Raw genomic sequence first — 21,278 nt, 5'->3', positions numbered from 1 at the left:
ATGCATAGCTTGCAGTGTTTTTGCTGTAACATACACATACCTGCTGGTGGCTTTAGTGGGTATGTGCATATTTAGTTATTACAGTGCTTTCAAGTAGTTAAGTAGTTGGTATTACTCTTTTGGTGCATTTTTTCCTGAATGGCACACAGCTATGCATTGCTAAGTTTCCATAGCTTGACACGTGTGCAACACGAATATTTGTCTTCAAATTTCTTGGACCTTGGTTGACTTGGGCTTATATTTTACTTTGTAGTTTTGATGACTTGGACCTTGGTGGCCTGGAAGACTGTGAGAAAAATCCCTGTTGTGGTGGCACTTGGATAAAGCTGGGCCCTACACCGAATGGAGGCGAGAGAGTGCACTGTGGCCGCAAGCGTCCTGAACCCTTTATTTCACGAAATAGTAAAGTGTGGATCAAGTTCCACAGCTCCCCAATGCAGGTGCCCCAGGGCCGAGGATTCCAGCTGTCCTATACTGTAGGTGAGGCAGTATGCACAACGTGCGAAATAAGTGGGCTTTTTTTTTTTTTTTTTGCTTTCCTACTGATATCTGTGGACTACTCCTCTAGCTCTCGCAAGCAATTAGCATTAAAGCTTACCAAACCCCTACTGCAATATGAGGTACTATTTTTAATGTCAATAGCAAGGAATCGTGTATATATTATGTGTTTAAGAATGGCTTGTCATATTTTCAGGTGGATACAAGCAGTCGTCATCATGTAGACCAGATGAATATCAGTGCCGGAATGGAATGTGCATCTTTCAGCATTGGGCTTGTAATGGTCGGGCTGAGTGTGAGGACAACTCGGATGAGCTGCAATGTAAGTCTACTGTTGTTCATGACATTGGTTTTTGCCTGTTTATGACACTGAGGCAGAGTATAAGTGTAACGAGGCTGGTTTTAATTGACTCCATGTCATGCTTACAGGAAAGTTTCTGCATTTCGTGAAAAGTAATTGCACTGCAAGATCTGCAGCAAAGTTCTCTGGGTGTTCTCCACACGCAAACCTGAAATGTGCTATTTTTCTCAGCTGGGTGTCTGGGAAGAAAACAGTTGTGTTAACTGCATGCCTGCCGTAGTGTCATAGTCACCGACTGATTTTCCTGACTCCAAAAATTCGGCCATGCTCGATTATTCAGTCTCCTTCGCGGCACCGCCATTCTCCCCATAGGCCATAATGTATAACAACTGCCGAAAGTTCGGACACCTTGCAACCTCCCGTCTGATTTTTTGGACACTCCTTGAGCCAACTCGTTCGTGAGCACCATGCACCGACTCTGACCAGTGCATGGTTCGACTTGCTGAATGCCATTTTTGTTTTGAACGGAGCCTCTTTGCTGCCCAACGAAGTGGCGCTACCGCAAATCCCCACTCATCGTTTCTGCCTGGTTCGATAGAGTGGCTCTACAGCAGTTCCAGTTTCAGTTTAGTAAGCCATGTCAAGACAATCCAGCAACTGATTTGTTTCTTCGCACACGACGCTGCAAGTACGCCACGCTTTTTGTTTGTGTGACTGGTGTCGGCATGGTATGGTAGTGTTTGCTTTGTGTGCTGTGTCGAGGTTCTAGTGATCCAACTCGGCATACGGAAAACACCTAATTGGGCAAAATAAAAAAAAAATACACCAGGGGAAGGGCATATTTTATAGAATTGGTTATGTGCCCAAGATGCCAAAAGACCGACAGATGCACCGTATGGGTCAATCTTCGCTTTTATAGATGCATATTGCAATGCATTGTTCAAAGGTATTTGCCCTTCAAATGCACTGCTTTTGAAAGCAGCAACCCTACAGAAGCAGGTGAAGTAGTAATGCTGCTCTCTGGAAACAGAATAAAGTTGGAAATTTTCAGATTTTCTGTGCCATCCTTTCCTCACAACCTCCTTTCCATTCATGGGTAATTTCATGTTGCTCAAGGTACTTAGAACCATGTTAATCAGAACCTTTGTTGCCTTTGCACATGGTGGGAGCAAACAAATGTTTGGCTAAACATTGTTATTTCGTGTTTAGTGCTCTTCAGCCTTCACAGCAGTCCTTCTGTTATTGCAGTAGCAATTTATACAGGTGCTGGAGGTGCCTTTTCGCCGTCGTCGCTGCCGTGCTGTCACGGTATCGACGACAAATGTGCGGCTTGCACATAGGTCTGCAGAGGTGACCTATATGCAGTGCCTTTCGCTGTAAAAATGGCAAAGTGGATGCCGCCTCACTTTCTGCTCAATTGGCTCAGCAGTGAAGCCAGAGTAGTGTTCTGCCCTCTGCTGCTGACATGAGCGTCTGCAGACAAACACATCTCTTTCTCTCTCTCTTTTATCGTGTTGTTGGTGTTGAATTTTCAACTACTTAACATAAGCAAAAGCATTCCTGCTGTGCACCTGTGGGCATACAGTGGTCTAAAAATGGAACAGACAGTAAAGTTCAGGCTACAAATGCCAATGGTTTTCCCTTCAGTCTCTTCTCGTGTACCACTGATTTGTGAAGCCTGCAACGGTACTGGCAACACTCCTCATTGTGCCAGTGTTGGGACACCTTGCAGCACCCAGGCCACTTTTTATGCTGCGCAGCAGGTTTCCTCGTGTACTGTCACGCCAGCGGGTCGCTCCCACATCTTGTTAGAACGCCGTTTGAGTAGGTTCAGCACAATGCTAAATCTTGCTATCACTTTGAATGCTTTGCCCTTTGTGCGAAACTGCCCCAGTTTTTCTGTGGCTTCTAAGCCTTGTAGATGCAGTTGTGAAGGCATTGCAAAAACGGCAACATTTCTTTATTACGTTTATTTATGCTTATTTGTTTATTTTGGCAGGTCCCTGCCCAGGTGGAATGTTGCGCTGTGCAACAGGGAGTGGTTGCTACAATAGGGAGGCTCATTGCAATGGTCAGCCTGACTGCCCTGACATAAGTGACGAGCTGGACTGTGCCTTCTGTGGGCCAAATCGTACCTTGTGCAGTCCCACTTCTACAGCCTGCTATGACCCACTCAACGAGCGCTGTGACAGGTCTGATGAAAGGACTTGTTTTTGGCTTGATTGGTACCTACTGAAGGACATAATTGTCGCTGAAAAGAGACACAGAAACAAGGAGACAGAAAACATTTTTGACCACACTAGTAGTACTTCTTAGTGATTTATTTATGCAAACCCATAAATGTGTGCTTACGCAAATGTGCAGAAAGCAACCTAACAACATAAGCCACCTATCAAAAATTAGATTCTTCAGCAGCTGTTTATCTCGTTAGAATAGCCCATGTTTACTACACATGTTCCTATATGTACGTATTCATGATTCTGTTTAAAAGTAATGCCAGGGTTGGCAGTCTTTTTCTGTGTTCTTGTTTTTGTTTGCATCTTTTTAGTGGCAATTATGTACTTCAAGGTCGTGATAACTGAAAACTATTCCACTCTGTTTTTATCCCGAATCCGCCATTAACCCTCCATGATTGATCATTTTCTTGAGCATGGGTGCCGCCAGAAACTTGGTGCATCATAGCTGGGACACTAATTTTCATTCCTATCACCAGCACTTTGATTGGGAGAAGTGTACTTTTAATACTGTTGTCATCAATATGTGGCTATTATTTGCGCATGTAGTGAAGTGACACAGATTGCCTGAGGGAATTTCATTATAGAGCAGTGTCATAGCAAAATGTGCACTTAGGTACTGTAAATTAAAAACTGTTTTCTGATTGAGTATGCAAATTCATTTTCAGCTTGCAACATCTTTTGTACATGTTTTGGCACAAGCCATATATGTTCAACTTACACAACTTACTCAAATTAAGTTCCATACACATTCACTGCTATAAAACTGTGGAATGGTTTACCCAACACCAATAAATCTTCATCCTTTCATGTGTTTAGTCATGCCCTTAAGCTCTTTTACATGTACAACTAAGTTTTCATCATTCGTTACACTACATTTGCCATTTGTATGTATTGACTGATTCTTTATGTACTATAGGCTTGTGTACTGACAATTGGTTTTGTTTATTTAATTTTTCTATGCTGTATTTTTCTTTCCCCCCCCCCCCTAGCTTGCTCATCTTTCATACATCTCTCCACTGTTATTATTACCCGGGGGTCCCGTAGCAGTCTTCGACTTTGGGACCCTCATCTGTATATTAGAGAGTTTTAGAATAGGGGCCCCAAAACGTTTTGGGGTCCCAAAGAAATAGCGTCGAAGCCATTGCGCATGCATGAGACGCAAACTGTGTTTGGGTTTTGCATTGGGCACGCTATTTAACTGATTTAGTGGGAGCCCCAAAAGTTGCCCCAAAAGATTTGTGTAAACAAACATGGCGGCACCCATCGAAGCGACGGCTCTAACCTAGCACCAAAGTAGGTTCGATTCTTGGTAACGCTTGAAGTTTGCAAACTAGAAGTGACTGTGGTTATCGCTTTCTCTCGACTAGCGTGTGTTATGAAGATTGATTCATTAGACGCTGCTGATTTCGAATTCGATTCTGGATTTTATGGCTCATAGGCCTAACACGGCTTAGCTTGGCTGTTGAAAGCACGTAAAGTTGGTTATTAAAAACTGAGCTCAACTAATTGTTTGCGGCTTTCAGAATAACCTCTGAATTGTAATTAAATGCAAATACACGACAGTTAAAATTACCAATCTTATCATATTTTATTTGTTTGTAGTAGCTTTTCTTTGACGCCGTAGTTGCGCTGTCAGCGCAAGACGCTATCCACAGATGCAAAGCCCTATTCTAAAACTCTTCATTCCTACGGGCCTCAACGCTAACACCCGCAAAGCTTTTTGGGGCCCAAAACTATTGGGGCCCCTATTCTCAAACTCTCTCTTGTCTCTTACCCATTCATTGTATTTAAAGAAAAATGAACTGAAACTTAACTCGCACCTTTCCTTTTTTCAGCATATTTCACTGTGAAAATGGGGAAGATGAACAGGGTTGTATATCTGGCTGTGAGCAGAAGATAATGTGTGCCTCTGGAGTGGGCTGCTATCGTCCCCAGGACCGTTGTGATGGTGTACCTCATTGTGCTGATCGCTCAGATGAGACTGGTTGTGGTAAGTCATGTTACTACTTCATTACATAAAGGTGCATATTTTGGAAATGAATTTATCATTCATACGAAGTTCTTCTGGTGTTTCTCACTAGAGCATTATCTGTCGAATTTTTCCTGAAGTGATATTGGGGATATCTAAGCAACTGACAGTGTACTTGATACTGTGAACTTCAGATGACCATGGACAGTAATATGTTACTCTGAAACATCTTTATAGTGTATGTCCAAAAATTAATCATAATTATTACATTCGAGAAAATAAATGTCCTACGTTTGCCATTGCATTTTACCCACAGTTCTTTCTCTTGTGCACTGAAAACAACATAAGCCGGAGAACGCCTGCAAAAACTTACCTCTGGCTGACTGCTATTAGAGTTGTCGGACAATCTCGCCGCTGCCACCAATTGAAGGCGTTGTAGGTCGTAGGGAGGAACTTGGGAGGACAGGGCGTACAGGGTTTATTTACATTATTTACATTTTAAACAAGAGATACATTCGACAGTCTAGCGTGGCTCCCAAATGGAGCATGCAAGACGAGCATACGGCACACATCATTGTGCTCGTAAGCTGAGTACATTGACGAGCACGCTGATGAGCGCACGCTAGCAGCGACAAACAGCTGCTTATAAACACTCTGTGTTCCCTAGATCCCTAGGTGAGGGAAATGTTCGACCAGTCAGCGTAGAAAGTCCTCGTGGCCGGCCCGGCCCGCCTTTGAGGAAAGGGGGTAGGGGGTTTACACACACACATTCCGCACAGGTTTCACTGCCCCCTCCGAGGTGAGACGGGCTTCACAGAACTCGGGGCTTACGTCTTGAAAGGCGCATTCGTCCCCCGAGCTGACCCCCGCAGCGTGGCCGCCGGTTGTCCATTGTCTTGCGTCCTGTAGTCGCCACGAGTGTCAGCAGACTGTGACGAATCCTGGGTCCCACGTACTGCAAAGCACCCTTTTGTTAGGGAAGCTCCTCTTGCTGCAGAGAGACCATGTCGGCGGTGGCGGGTTCAGTAACAATAGTTAGTCTGCCGATCGCGTTTAGTCACAACGGCGCCAAGGGTGTGTTGAAGCGGCACCTCGAGGTCCCTACGAAATGAGTCACCGCAGCAATTGTGATAGGCTTCCATGGTTCTCTTCGGGGAAGCTCGCAACGCTCGCAGCTGCAGCTGGCTGAGAAAACTTGCATGTTGCCACCTCGGCAGGCCATTCCTAACACTGCCGAGATGGCACATCGGAAAACAAAACCACACAGGTATACAGTAAATCCTCGTTAATTCGAAGTCCATCGGACGGCGACAAATCATCGAATTAACCGGGTTTTCGAATTATCAAAAATGGACAAAAAACGAGAAATACACGTACGAAACGTGACTGTATCAACACTGCACCTTTATTTCACCTGAAAAACGGTTATTTGAAGTAGTCATCGATGCGTAACTGCTTGGCGCGATAGTTAGCCGCACCGTAGGCTGCGTCTGCCTACAGTGTGCAGCAATTCACTGTTACCGCCGCTACACTCCACAAAACTGCGCACAACGTTGAGCGACTCAACGACTGCAGCTAAAGCTGGTGCTCAGGCGGGCTCAACATCGCCTTCACCTTCGTTGGAAGGCCCGTTGTCACATATTTCTCCTTCCAAGTCAGCATGAGACGTTTGGACATCAAGTTCCGCACTCAAATATTCCGCAAAGGTCAATCCGTTGCTCTCGTCGCCGTTTTCTTCGCCGAAGTCGGTCATGTGCGCACACATTGACTCGCCTTCATCATCCAGTGTGCAGTTGGCATCAAATGCATCCTCGGAACTGTCACCTTGTTGCTTGGCAAAACCTGCGTGCATAAAGGAACGCCTGATCATATCTCCCTCCACCTGCTTCCAGGCGTACACGATTAGGCAAATGGCACCCAGTAGGTCCACGGAATATTGTTTGCCGTTATCATAGCACAACAAGATCCTTTCGAGCAAATGGCAGCGATAAATCTTCCTCGCTTGCAGAATAACGCCTTGGTCCATAGGCTGCGATACAGCTGTAACATTCGGCGGCAGGAAGACAAGCCTAACTGCTGTCAAGTTCTGGATGTCGGCGTGGGCTGGGCAGTTGTCAACAACAAAAACAACTTTGCGTCCCGCGGCAGCAAACTTGTGGTCAAGGTGCCTCACGTACTCCTTGAACAGCGCTGCCGTCATCCAAGCCTTTTTGTTACTTCTGTACAGCACGTCATCCTTAGGAGGAAGTCGTGCGTTCTTGAAGCAGCGAGGCTTCTTCACTTTTCCTATGATCAGCAGCGGGAGTTTGTGAATGCCGGACATATTTGCACCAAACAGAACGGTTATTCTGTCCTTGGGTTGTTTTTTTCCCGTGACTACTGCATCCTTTGGGGCAAACGTCTTCGTTGGCAGCATTTTATAAAACAATGCGGCCTCGTCGATGTTGTAAACATCGTCCTCCGCGTACTGCTGAAGCAGCGGAGCCAATGTACTTTTTTTTAAATTATAGACATTTGGGTCGACGCTCCCGCTTTCGCCGCACACTGTCACGAACGTGACGTTATTGCGGTCTTTAAATCTGGACAACCAGCCGTTGCTGCACTTATATGCTTGATGGCCCAGCCGCAGTGCAAGCTCATCGGCCTTTTCGCGCAGCAGCGTGCCGTTCGCAGGCAGGTGTGCTGCATTTGCATGCTGAAGCCACTTTATCAAGGCGTCTTCAATGTCCGGATACGCAAGAAAACGAATCCTTCTCCGCTTCTTCGAACGCGTCTTCCCTTAGGCCTCGAGGATTTTTGTCTTATTCTTCAATATTTTCGAAAGGGTCGATAAAGGCACCTTATGCTTTTCCGCCAGCTGTGTTTTGGAGCTCGTCCATTTTTCAGCCTCCTCAATTAGGCACACTTTCTGGCAGAGAGTCAGAGTTCTGTACTTCGGCATTTTCTTAACACCAACACCGCGCACGTGTTCAAGAATAACTAGCAGAGCACAAAACACGTCTGATCGCGGCACTGAACAATCAAACCACTACGAGCAATGCCTTCCGCAAGCTAGACAAAGAAACAACAGAAACGGAACCAGAAAAATTTCGACCTAGCGGCACCTGGTTGTTGCTTTGCCAACTAAAGCTAGCCTCCGAAACCGGCTGTAGCACTGTGCAGATCGCTGAGGCACAACAAAGCACCAAAAACAGGATGCATGGATGGATGGATGATTGAGGCTCAACCCTTTGAGTCGGGTGGCGGCGGCGCGCGCCACCTAGCACAGAAAGTTGATTTAAAGTGCTCTAAAGTGAAAGTTGATTTAAAGGTAGCGTCGAGGAATTCTATTTCTAAATATCGCATAGAACTGAACTAGTAGCATTTTCTTCCATGTCATGTTACAATGCAATGGTCTTTTTATTAGGAGATGGCTGCTTTGCCAACTAAAGCTAGCCTCCGAAACCGGCTGTAGCACTGTGCAGATCGCCGAGGCACAACAAAGCACCGGAAACAGGATGCATGGATGGATGGATGATTGAGGCTCAACCCTTTGAGTCGGGTGGCGGAGGCGCGCACCACCTAGCACAGAAAGTTGATTTAAAGTGCTCTAAAGTGAAAGTTGATTTAAAGATAGCGTTGAGGAATTCTGTTTCTAAATATCGCATAGAACTGAACTAATAGCATTTTCTTCCATGTGATATTACAATGCAATGGTCTTTTTATTAGGAGATGGTTAGTAGTAGTGACATAATTATAATGAGGAGTGCTTACGTCATCGGGCTACTACCTTAATGTCTCAGGTGAGTTGCAAATCGTGTCCTGCATTTACCTCGGTTTCCTTATTACTAAACTTTCTTCGCGATATGACTGACGCCTTAGACATTCTCAAGCATCAGTCTATCAATTTAGCTAGACTTAACGTTTGCCTTTATTGTCCATTTAATTTCATACCCGTCAGTGTTGGCAGGCAGCTGTATAGTTCAACTGTGATTTTTTTTTAAATTTCAAATACAAATTTTTTAATGCACTGAATGCACTCAAATTGTGCCACCTTACTTTAGGGTGCTTATGTTTTAACCTACGATGTATAATTCAAGCTTAACAGTTTTATGTCATGGCTCCTTTAATGTTGTAGTCGTCATGGGTATGAAGGTGCCAAATGTAATGGGTAAAGAAGTAATTGTACAGTGCTCTCATCTCGCCCAGAGACATGGTGCGAGAATTGAGGTGAGCAAAGCTGTGCTCCATTAAGACTTAGTGTTCTTTGTGCAATTGATGATCGTGCCTTAATGATGGCTGATAAATTTCAAAAGCACAGGATGTAGTGTGAGATCGGAAGAAGAAATAAGTTTGCTAATGTTCTTGAGAAGCAGCAACGCATGTCAATAAGAGCCTGAAGAACTTTTCAAGGGTTACATAGCATCTACAAGGCAAACTTCAATGGCCAACTTTCTCTGTGCAGCTTGACGTATGTTTCTACTTTATGCATTCATAGCCTATATCTATCCTGACCGCTGTGTACTTATTATAAAGGGGTTTTACTATATTTAGACCTCGTTTTTTTTCTCCTGCTGACATTGTTGCTGCCTTTCTAAACAATTATCCAATGCTACTAGTGGAGAACACATTCTAAGGGTTTTCTTAGTGTTTCATTAAGGTCTTTCGAATTTGTACATATTGATAGATGTTTCAGTATCTGAAAAATATTTTGTGCGCATTGATGTTTCAGGACCAGAAAAGTGTCGCTCTGAAAGAGGTGCTTATCTTTGTGGTGATGGAAGGTGTGTTACTGAAGATTCTGTTTGTGACCGGGTGACGGATTGTCCAGATGGCAGTGATGAGTATGGATGTAAGCATATTTGGAGGTTTTTTCATTCGTAGCCATGTTCGTATCTGCTAACTTGTCTCAGTAGCAGAAGATTTTTAAAAAAGCTTGCTTGCAGAATGGAACGCTGTTAGAGAGTTTCAGCACCAAACACTGGGGTCTAAGATTATCTTTATGCATTGCATAATGGGGATATACAGGAGCAATGAGCGTAGTATTTTGTGGTCGCACTTTGTGTATCCCGCTATAAAGTCCTACTAAAAGGCAAACCTAGGACAAAATGTAAAATGAAAACAATAGAATGCTGTGCCTATAGGCATTTAATTCTTAGTAAATTGTATAAGTTTTCTGCAATATCTGCCAGCTTGCAATGTTTGGCAACTTACGCAGATTATATCAATGAAACCTTCTTGTATGAGGCCAATGAGCTTTCAGGATAGACAACTGACTTTAAAAACATCAGCAATCATCGGAGATTTATTGTTTAACTTGTAATTTATGTGAGATTGGAGAGCAGATGTAGGTTACCCTGCAATTTGCTAAGATTTCTGGTCAGATGTGGAAGAGGCAGGAGCTGTCACCTTGATCTGCACGTCCTTGTTTGTTGACACAAAGCTTCTGGAGAAAGCTTGGGGCAGCCTGCTATACAGCATGGCCCATGTAACTTGTGCCAAAATTTGAAAATAGGGGAGTGCCTCGTAGCTGGATAGAACCAAGGTAATATTGTTTGCCATTGCTTGGAGCAAGTCAAAGTATTATTTTTATTTCACTTAATTACATAATTATTTTTAATAGTTAATCAACCTTTCAAATATTATAATTGGAGCAAAATTGTTAGTGAGAAAGTTGGTGGCCATAATGAAAAATTTCCAATCCATCTTTCTGTTGCTCTATATATGCTACATAAAACTTTTTCCAAGCCTGAAAGAAGCCTGCAAAAGCACGAAAAAAGTGCAACGCGGCTTGTTGTGTGGAACTTTTTCGTGTTTTGGAGGCTTTCTTTAATGCTTGGAAAAACTTACGTAGCGTGTATTGAGCAACAGAAAAATGCATCTGAAATTTTTCGGGATGGTCTGCAATTTTCTCATTGACAATTTTGCTCTGAATATCATATTTGAGAAGTCAGTTATATAATTAGGTGAAATAAAAATAAGTCTTGGTCCAATCATTGGCAAACAACATTACCTTGGTTCTATCCAGCTACATGGGACATATTGTATAGTTTCATTCCTACATTATGCTGCATGGCAACCCAGGCAAATTTAAAAAAAAAGACATAGTAGAGGGAGCGCCAGACCAGATCTATGCATATAAAGGTGCAGTGATGAGACACAGTCTTGTGAGCACCACCTTAATCTGTCTAGTGTTGCAAAATTTTCTATCCAAGGGAAGATGTGTTTATATTAAGGTGGGTGCCTGTCTACATTCAGTTACCCAGGCGAAGGTAGTCCTCCTGCCTACCATATTCGCTGTCCTATTTCTTGCTGGAGCATTGACACAAAAGACACATAGGGCTGTCACATTTCTCTCTGCAGAAGCGAAGCCAGCTGCACAAGTCAAGCAGTCTCTTAAAAGCGAAAGGGCTTTCTTTTGTAAACATGGCGCTTTGCGTCCCCAAACTTCAGGTGCGCAAAATCTAGAACTCCCTACTATTTCTTCAGGGCTCAAGAATGTTTGAGGCCTCTATTCTAAAATTGTTTATGATCATTGTCATCCAGCTGAAGATCCAGTCATTTTATAATTGCTAGAAGTTTCAAAACTACTGTGCCATGGGTAATGTCTGTCTAGCAGAATGATTTCTTGTGGCACTCCTTAATGTGATTTATTCTTTTAAATAAAATCCCAGTTTAAGGGGTGCTAAATTGCATGCAAAGGTGTATTTACTAGTAAAGATCCAACTCTCTGCTCCAAGGGGTGTGCACCCACATGAAGACATGCTTTCATCAGCTGGCCAGCATGGCCTGCTGTTGAAAGCATTGGAGGAAGGCAGTGTTCACTCCAGCCAAAGAAAGTAGCCGTCCTGTGAGGAATGAATCAAAATTGATTGAGACTGCACTTTGCGTGTATATTTTAGGTAAATTACATGCTTCAGTGATTAGTGTTGCTTGAAAACGAACATTAGATTAATACTACCCCCGACGACAACTTTGTGTGGCAGTATAGCCAAAGCTGCACTCGCACGTCCGGAGCTTCTGCCCTTGTTTTACTACAACACATAGTGTCAAGGTTTTGCTGGTGGTTTACAGGATCCGGAAAATCGAACATAAACACAAGAAAGCCAAAACAAAGAACAGCAAGTAATAGATATCGTTTTCCTCAGCAAGCTTTTTATTTGTTATGAAATAAATGTTGAACACATAATTTAAAATAATAATTGGTACGATTTCTTTTACACTACGTAGCTTCCAGTTGCTTACATTCCTAAACTACATGCAGAAGCGCAGTAAAAAAAAAATGCGTGCTTTGGCTCTGTAGCTTTTGCATTATTAATTTTGATTTACTGTCATCTAGCGTTTATCTCCGCAAGTAATAATAACCATTTGTTCTCGTAACTGGTTTCTTTTTTTCTGCAGCATGATGCGTAAGTCGACACGTAAGTTTTCATTCGAGCCAGTGTTGCTTTGTTAGAGTAGTGTAGTTTTATCATTGTAATCAAGGGTCACCGAATATTACGCCTAATAACCTAGTGGTAAATGGCAAAAGGGAATTGGGTAGAGGCTTGGGCAAGTTGGTCGTGGTTCATAACGGCGGTGTTTGTGTAGCGCACGAAAGTAGGAAAGGAAGGACAGAGACAAGGAAAAAGCGCTTGTCTCGTCTCTGTCCTTCCTTTCCTACTTTCGTGCCCTACGCAGACACCGCTGTTATGAAGGCAAAAGGGAGTAACGATTCACTGAACAGTGAAACAGCACAAAGCATTGCATATCGTACGGTTATCATAAAGGAAAAATGAATTTAATGTTCACACATTCATACATATAGAACAGTTCCAAGGTTTCCGAAGCATTGCTATATCCATGCTCTGCCAGTGCTAAAGATTTACAAGTGATAATGACCACTGGAAAGTACACTCCTGCGTATGGCAGTGGTTTTATGGCTCTTACAATAAAACCACTGCCAGACACGCGCACCTGGCCCACTGAAGAGTCATGTACCTGGCTCACTGAAAGCCTCATTCATGTGTCCAGCAGTTGACTCAAGCCAAGGGCACTCTTCTCACTTAAAAACGTGATCTAATCTGATGTGTTGCTATGCCAAAAACTCCAGCGTAGCATAAGGGCTTCACCTATACATTTTGCACCTTGTGGCACAGTTAATATTGGCACGTGGACGTGTTTATTATTTGCGGGGGAGTGCTTTTCACCGTCTAACAAATGTTATCGCTCAGCATGGGACGAGCCTGCATGTATCGGAAGTTTCTCGAATGTTATCGATGGTTCTACTGTCATCGAAGCTTGTGTAATCTGATTGCATGTGTGCGTGACACAAATGCTGTAGAACTTCCTGGAAGACACGCGGGCACTAGCGATTACTCTGGAACATCCGATGGCTCATACATAAAAGCTGACGCGCTTGATCCGCCGAACAGATTTTCGTCGATCGCCGACAGTGTTTGTCGCTATCGTTGTGCTTATTTGAGTGTAGCCTGTCTTTGAGGGCAGAGGTTAGCCCAATAAAACACTAGTTTTGCCATTCTCAGTTTTGCTGCTTTCTTCACCGTCAATACCATGTAACAATATTTTCATTTTGACTTGTGCTACTTATTGAGGAGTGATTTAAGAATTCTCTATTTGGTTTCAAAAGGCAGCAAGAAGTATTGTATGAAAACCATGAAACCTTTAATTTTTTCTTGCTTCTTCGAAAAATTGTGGCATGTGGGTGCAACTGTTTCTCAACTTTTTCTAGGTTGTACTGTATGTGCTCCATGGTTGCTAAATTTTGCCAAATTTGCTGCACTTTCACCTGTTTCACATGTTTGTATGTACCATAGTGGACCCCTCTTCTTTTTTGTTCTTTTGTGGGTGGGATGTCTTGTCAAACTCCTTTGGCTTTCTTGCGAGCAAAATTTCCAAACTTTTAAACATGATCCTTAAGATCGAAAGTGAGCCACAGCTCAACTGAGTCTAGTTAATTAGTTAGCTAACTGAAGGCTTTAGCTTAAGCGTAATGGCTGTCTTTCCAAAATTTTCCACAGTGTCTATGAATTTGGACTCGTTCCATAATTTTACAAACGTTGCATCAAGTTTTACAAAAAGTAAATTCTGGTCATGGAAAAATTTCATGTCGGTCTCCAATCCTGCCGTTTGAAGTTTTCTGATGGTTAAAAGATGCTAAAGGAGTACTTGTGTCCAAACAAGCTTATTCAGACAAGTTCCTGAAGTAGGCAAAATAAGCAACAGCAATGTCACCAGGTAGTCTTTGCTGTTCCAAATTTGCTGCTACTATCGTTAATAAAATGCATATCTATTCCACAGAAGGCATTTTCTCAGGGCAAGCTTTAAAGGGCCCCTCACCAGGTGTGACCATTTTGAGCTGACAAATGCAGTGCATACAATTTGTGCTAATGATCGTGTTTGCTAAGTATTGCTCCCTACGCACTGCGGAAAGAGCTTAAATTTCAAACCAAACTCCATTTGCCCTTCTCCTCATGGGCGTCGCGGTCCCTGCCAGAGAGTCTACATCAATCGCACATCTATGCTATTAATGAACTGTTTGAAAAAATTTTTGCGATGAAACACTCTACTTAGAGGGAACGTAGCAACTTCCAGCATATAACCAAAATTTGCTTTATGGCGTGGGGAGGGGCCCTTTAAGAAGAAATGCATGCTGTTACCCTCTTTTCCCCTCAGTATGTGTCCCAGGATTCCTACTGATGTTAAAATTTGCAGGTTGTCAGGTATTGTCCCCACGTTTCCAGGTATTGAACAGCACGTACAAAACTGAATTTTTGTCTCGACAGTGAACACACTGGTATTGTTATTTTTATTAAATCATTTACCATAAACATTGTTACAGTTGCATACAGTTTTGTGACAGTTGATAAAGTTAATATTCCTCGTGATGTTTTCACACATCTAGCCAATAGTTGTATGAGGGCACCGTGGCATTATCATGTGCAGTTTAGATGGCGGGGCTTTGACAGAGTCGTAGGAAAGCATGGCCGATCTTTACAGGGGCATAGTGCATACCTCGCTTCAGGGAATTGAGTAATATTGGGCTTGGGTGTTCACGGAAGCATTCTCTCGCGTGCGGTTTTATTTTCCCTGTTGAAAAAGTGTTGCAGGGCCCCTTTAAAATCAGAATGAAAAAAGTAAATACCGTATTTACTCGCATAATGATCGCACTTTTTTTGTCAGAAAAACTGACGCAAATTCAGGGGTGCGATCATTACGCGGATTAAATTTTCCGCCAAAAAAAAAAAATTTTTTTCCGTCCCGCGTTTGCTGCGAGATGCGAGATTGCGGGTGCGGGACACCAAAACAAAAATGGCGGCTGGCGGAGCAAGCCGAACGCGCCAAACGCGATTTTTTTTTTCTTCTCGTCAGTACATTACGTGCATTGAAACAGTTTCTTCCGTATCAGTGATGAATATTATCGTTAATATCGGCAATTTTGCGGCAATAACGTAGCCATGTCCACTTTGAGGGGACAGAAACAGGTGGGCGCGCTTAGCTGCCAGTGACATAGAAACACATGACGGGCATGCTGCGGAAACTGCGGCATCTGTCTTCACTACTATCCTAATACGGCACGTTTCCGCTAAGGGTGGGCGAATATCTTAGCTGTGTTACGAGCGTCGGCGTATGAATAAGGTACACTTTTAACGTATCGGAGTAAACGTGGCTACTGTCATCGCCGCGCGCGATTTGTTGCGTGCTCACGAGTGCAAAAGCAGATGAAAAGAATCGAAATGCGCCTTTATTGTTTTTGTTGACATCAGCCATTATAAAGGCAACCCATAATAAAGGCAAGTTTGGTTGTACCTCATTTTGTCTTGGAAGTGCGGAAAGTGATGAAAGTAATGAAATGAGGCATCTACTTAAGAATGTTTAGTGCGTGCAGGCCGCTTGGCTTGTCTTAAAGAGTCGTTCACGTAGCATTCGACAGGTGGTAAGCGCGATCATTATTCGCTAGACTTAGCACACGACGTATCGCTGCGGCAAGTTCGGGGTGCGATCATTACGCGAGAAATAAAAAAAAATCGAATTTTGACGACAAAATTTAGGGGTGCGATCATTACGCGAGTGCGATCATTATGCGAGTAAATACGGTACACTGAAAAATATTCTGATTGAGCACTTGGGTAGTAGTATGCATCGGAAGAATCGTCATACGACACTACCAGTAGAGCAACCAGTGCTCACACCCATAGAGCAACTAGTGCTCATAACACCCATAGCATAATCGAACTGTGTATGTGAGTGCATGCAAGAATACTCTGTTGTTGTGCGCCTGTCAGAAAAACCAAACAAATCGGGAACTTGCAGTAATCCTTCATTCTGTTACCAACAAGGGGCAATCAGTTTTCGCAAGCAGAGTCTTGATAAAAGATATGCAGGCATGGCAGCATTGTTTGTATACAGCATCGATTGTGAGCAACAGACGAGCAAGCATCTAGCGGTGACCCTTTGAGAGATTGGAAACCAGATAGATGTCAATTTTCACAAGGAACAGAAACAGCTTGCAAGACAAAACTGAAACTAACCACGGCGCGCCCTCACATGCACGGATGCACGAGCAGTCGCTGAAACGCCAGCGTAATAAAGCCATGGAATGAAAACCAAGAGACTACAGAGCAAAAAAAAAAAAATTCATTGTTTTCACACAAGGTGACAGCACTTGCTGGGTAACACTGAGTTGAAAAATTTATGCATTTTTCAATACAGATGGTGCTGTATTATTTACGGCATAGACCCTCAAAGGGTTCATGGATCTTCACCATAGGCATATCTACCGGGGAGTAGGGGTGTTACGATCGGCCAGCAGGGGAAGCAACCTTCCAGTCTCTCCTGCCCTACCGTAACAAATCGCTTCGTGAGTCTCACAACGCATCGCCTCCAACAGGCCAGTAGTACATTTGCCCCCGCTTTGGAAAGCGGGAACTGTGAGCTGTACCCTGGCAAAACCAACACAACAGCAACTGAGGCCAAACTTTTCTTTCAGAATAGCACCGATACAAGTATACTATATATTTTTTTTTCTATGTATCCCCTGTCTGGGCAGCTAGGACCGTCTTTTGGGGCACACCTCTATGCGCTGTAGCAGATGGTGCTCGGCTGGCCATGCCTTGCACCCCTGCATTGCAGAGGAGGCTGTCTTCAAGCAGTCCTAAACAAGTTTTACCTTCCGGCCACTTGCATCATCCCATGTTTATTGAGGCTGTCTGATCTAACCATCTTTGAAAGCACAGAATCAACTTTGCTTTTTATAATTTAGCAGTCTTTAATCATTGTTCCATTTTAACTATTTTATCACTGGATTTAGACTTTCCTTTCTGTTTAGCAACTAAGTTTTCTATTTAGCACTTGAATTTTAGCGACTTCGAAGTTGTGAAAGCTGCTTCAAAATTGGCCTAGAACTCCATTTATCATCAAAAACTGCACGTAAGCAGCCGAAACGCTCAATGCATAGGCACCGTGACCATGATGAAGCAACGGTTGCCTTTACGCTGTTAGTGTTCACATTGTGATTGTGCCACAGCACTGTGTTCATCGCATCACATTGGGCTAAAAATATATATATGTATATATGTGTGTGTGCGTGTGTGTGTGTGTGTGTGTATTTTTTTCGTGATCTGAAGATTTAGTTATTCTACCTCAAATATCAATAACTAGAATAATTATAGGTAATGTAGACCAAGTGCGTTTTTGTGCTGAGAGCACTAGAGTATTTGTGTTCTTTTGAGTGGTGCTGTATTTTTAACATGCCAATCTGAAGGTAAATGCAGGATTTAAGCTGTATCATCCATTATGTGACTATATTGGTAAGGTAAAAGCTCTGTACCCCCTGCTGGTAAATTCACTGGTTATCCATCACCTGCATGGACATTAACATGCATGAAATGTCTAGGTAAATGATTTACTTCATTTCACTGTATGCTATAGTTTTCCAAACTGCCTACGTTTTTTTTTTTTAATCCACTTAACAGTATTAGCGAGAATTTGTTACTTTTCTGGCTCACTTCAGCAACATTCTTAAAAATATTTTGGGAACACTATACTGTAATGGTTCATTATGTGTGATTGATAACCAGATCTGTCAATGCAAAGATAACTTTTCGTGACAAATTTTTCAACCTCTCTTAATACAATAGTAATCCACAAATATCCTATGCAGTTAAACCTCTATATAACAAAGTCTGTAAAACTGGCAATTTGCTTAGTTATATTGAAATATTTTTAGACTGAAATTCAACCTTTCATGCAAATTAAGTACAGTCACTGATCGATTTTTCTTACACGGAAGGAACCGCAAAATTTTCCGAATTATTGGGCAATTGGAAAAGGCAAATTTGAACAAGAAATAAATTCATTTTCTTGAATCTGAGAGTTAGCTTTGAAAGGTAGTGTTTCATGCTGTGTCGACGATATCTTCACATTGGTGGTATGAAGCGAAACCAGCCACGCTTTCACATCCACTCAACCCTCATGGCTGATAGTGTCGCCTATAGTGGGGTAACGCTATCATGGAAAGCGCCTCGTGCTTCAACGCGTCTCTATAAAAGTCGAGAGTATGCAACCTCTAGACTAAACATGCAGGAAGACAGCGCACACGATGCTGTGCCATTTTGGCATGGCCATTCATTGCACACACAGCAGATTACTTCTAAAACGGGGCACACAGGCTATGTATGCGCTCGGCCATGCTGACAGCCATGCACAACCATGGCCGTGCTAGAAAAGGAGCTCGCTCAAACCTGCCCCCCTCACGCAGGAAGACATAGCTCATCAAGCCACCATCCTTATTGGCGCGATAGGAACTTTCCACAATTGGACTTCATACAGAACATCACTCCGCTTTGGTGGTTGCTCTTGGTCGTGCAGCACGTAATTTGAGAGGTGCATTCCTTCACAAGCAACCGCTTGTAATTCCGCCATTCGACCCTCTGCATCGGCAGAAGTTTTCATTGATTGTCTTGGTATTGCTTCACAGCGGCAGTGAAATTTCGTTATATTGAGGTTCTAAATAAATGGTTCTATGGACAAGAAGTTCTAAAAAGTTAGATACTTCGTTATATCAAGAATTTCGTTATGTTGAAGTTTGTTATATCAATGTTTAACTGCGCACACACACATGAAGTGAACATTTCTCCAGATATTCCAGTTATTTTAAAAGCATACAAAAGAAACAGAAGAACATGCGCAAGGTTTATTCCAACGTGTTTCGGCCGAGGTCCGGCCTTTATATATATATATATATATATATATATATATATATATATATATATATATATGAGAGAGAGAGAGAGAATGGAGTGGAGGTTTGGCATTCTTGCGCACGCACGCACACGCACACACACATACGCATGAAAAAATAGTGGGTGCCAATGATTTTTACTCAATTTATTCTCTCTCTGTCTGTACATAGCAGATATCGTAATCCAATCCACTGTACCCCCTAGTGCACAGGATGAGAAGATATTAGATTACATGTGCATGCAATGCAGCTAGCAACACTCAAAATTTGTGCTTTGAGCTGCTTATAAGTATTGAACAAAAATATTTTGACTAGGACATGCAGGGAGGCAGAGCAGCGATGGCAGTTTTATAACATGTGTGGAGAACCATTAAAGTTTTTCCCTACACAATTGTGCAGGATCGGGTAGGTTTTGCACAGGATTGCTCATAATTGCAGTGCCATACACAGTAATTCACTTTGTATGGCTCTGTAAGCACTAACATGCATACAGATCTGGGGGCTTTTTTCTTTAACCCCGTGATTCCTGATGACGAGATAACTCGCCATCACAACGAGCGTCCTCTAGTGCTGATGGCGAGTTAACTTGTGAATTTTCGGCAGTGTTTTTCACATGTGTATGTGTGCAGTTTCTTGTAATTTTGGCAAGAAATTGATACACGATGACTTTTGGGATTTTTATTTTTTCACTTCTAAAGAATTTTGCGGATTTTGTCGCAGCAGTTAAGAGGTTAAGCTAATTTTTTTGCAAGATGATTCCATTTTCCTCTGTTCTGAAATGGTTGCGCATTAACCTCCACAATTATGAAATGGTTATTTTTCAGTGTGTATTTATTAGCTGCCTTTGTTTCCATACTCTCTTTTTTTTCTTAATTGGGCTAAATATAAGTCTGCGTATCATTAGGGTGTTGTACCAACAGCAAGTAATTGTTGTGTAAAAACTGATCAAAATACTTGTGCCCATTTAGTTTAATACTGCTTTTTTTAGTCGATAATTGGCGTTATTTTGGTTTAAGAAAAATGTAATCTTTCAAATATTCTTGCACTCTTTCTCTTGTCACTCAAAATATTGGGGTTTTATCTTTTTCTAGGCTTGAGGAACAGCATGATAACAGCTGCCATCATTGGGTCCCTGTTCTGCGGGTTGCTTGTTGTGGTGGCTGTCAGCTGCTCATGCCGGCTGTACGCACTGCGGCTGGCACAGCAGCAAGCTGCAGCTGCCGAGGGCCCTATGGACTCACCTCCTTTGTTTGCGGACAGTGCACCACCGGATTTTTGGTTTCGAGAGCCTCCACCACCATATGCAGTTGCTGTTGGCGACCACAGGTGCGGATCACTTCTCTCTGCCCTTTTGTAGGCTTCTTTCAGGATTTCAACAGAATTATTCGAATTACCTTCATATCATTAGAAGGATATTCCCAAGTTGTCTTCTGCCATAGTGATAAAAGGCATTTGAGTGACGAAAGGCCTCATTCACAAGGGAGGAAACGTGCATAACTGCTCAGTGGCTGGTGTGTCCAGTTGCAAGTGAGCATTTGTGTGCGTGCTCTCAATCATCTGCAATCACCTTTTTTTCCCTCAGTTGCCTTCACTGCCATGCTAAACCTACTCTAGTATATATGTCTGTTAACTCGAAGCAGTAAAACCGGTGAAAAATAAGCTGGGGGGAGGGGTGGTCGAAATTTCACTATACTGGCCATATATTGCAAATTCAGAAGTTTAAGTAATGCATGGTCGTACAGCTGCTGTCTGCACGTAAAAAGACTTGATGTCATGACTTGAATCGTAATTTCTGCATTTGCTTGGTGTAGAACACTGCATGCCCAGAGTGCACACAGCCTTGCTTGTGACCACCCACATAGGTATCGCACTGCCACTCATGGTGCACATGTGCAATTGTCACTTGTGACGATACTGCAATGGTAGGTCCACTTCACTGACATTGAAAAATGCAGTGAGGTGCTGCAGTGATGCAGTGAGGGGGGACGCTTGGCCAGCGTCACGACGCGTTAAACTGTCGTTTGCCGGCACTTTATTGAAGTTATCCCTATC

At 42.9% G+C, this 21,278-nt stretch overlaps 1 protein-coding gene across 1 annotated transcript in view; it reads left to right on the top strand.

Annotated features, from left to right (window-relative positions):
• Positions 1-21,278, top strand: part of LOC135911289 (low-density lipoprotein receptor-related protein 3-like) — a 48,986-nt gene that overhangs the window by 9,392 nt on the left and 18,316 nt on the right. The window contains exons 4-9 of the mRNA XM_065443488.2: positions 254-480; positions 695-820; positions 2,799-2,991; positions 4,872-5,026; positions 9,717-9,836; positions 20,318-20,552. Of these exons, the coding sequence (XP_065299560.1) occupies positions 254-480; positions 695-820; positions 2,799-2,991; positions 4,872-5,026; positions 9,717-9,836; positions 20,318-20,552 (1,056 nt within the window). The remainder of the gene's footprint in view (positions 1-253; positions 481-694; positions 821-2,798; positions 2,992-4,871; positions 5,027-9,716; positions 9,837-20,317; positions 20,553-21,278) is intronic.

Source organism: Dermacentor albipictus, chromosome 1 (genome assembly GCF_038994185.2).
Source record: "Dermacentor albipictus isolate Rhodes 1998 colony chromosome 1, USDA_Dalb.pri_finalv2, whole genome shotgun sequence".
Classification (NCBI taxonomy): domain Eukaryota; kingdom Metazoa; phylum Arthropoda; class Arachnida; order Ixodida; family Ixodidae; genus Dermacentor; species Dermacentor albipictus.
Note: the sequence above shows the minus strand (reverse complement) of the source record. Positions and strands in the feature narration are given on the sequence as shown.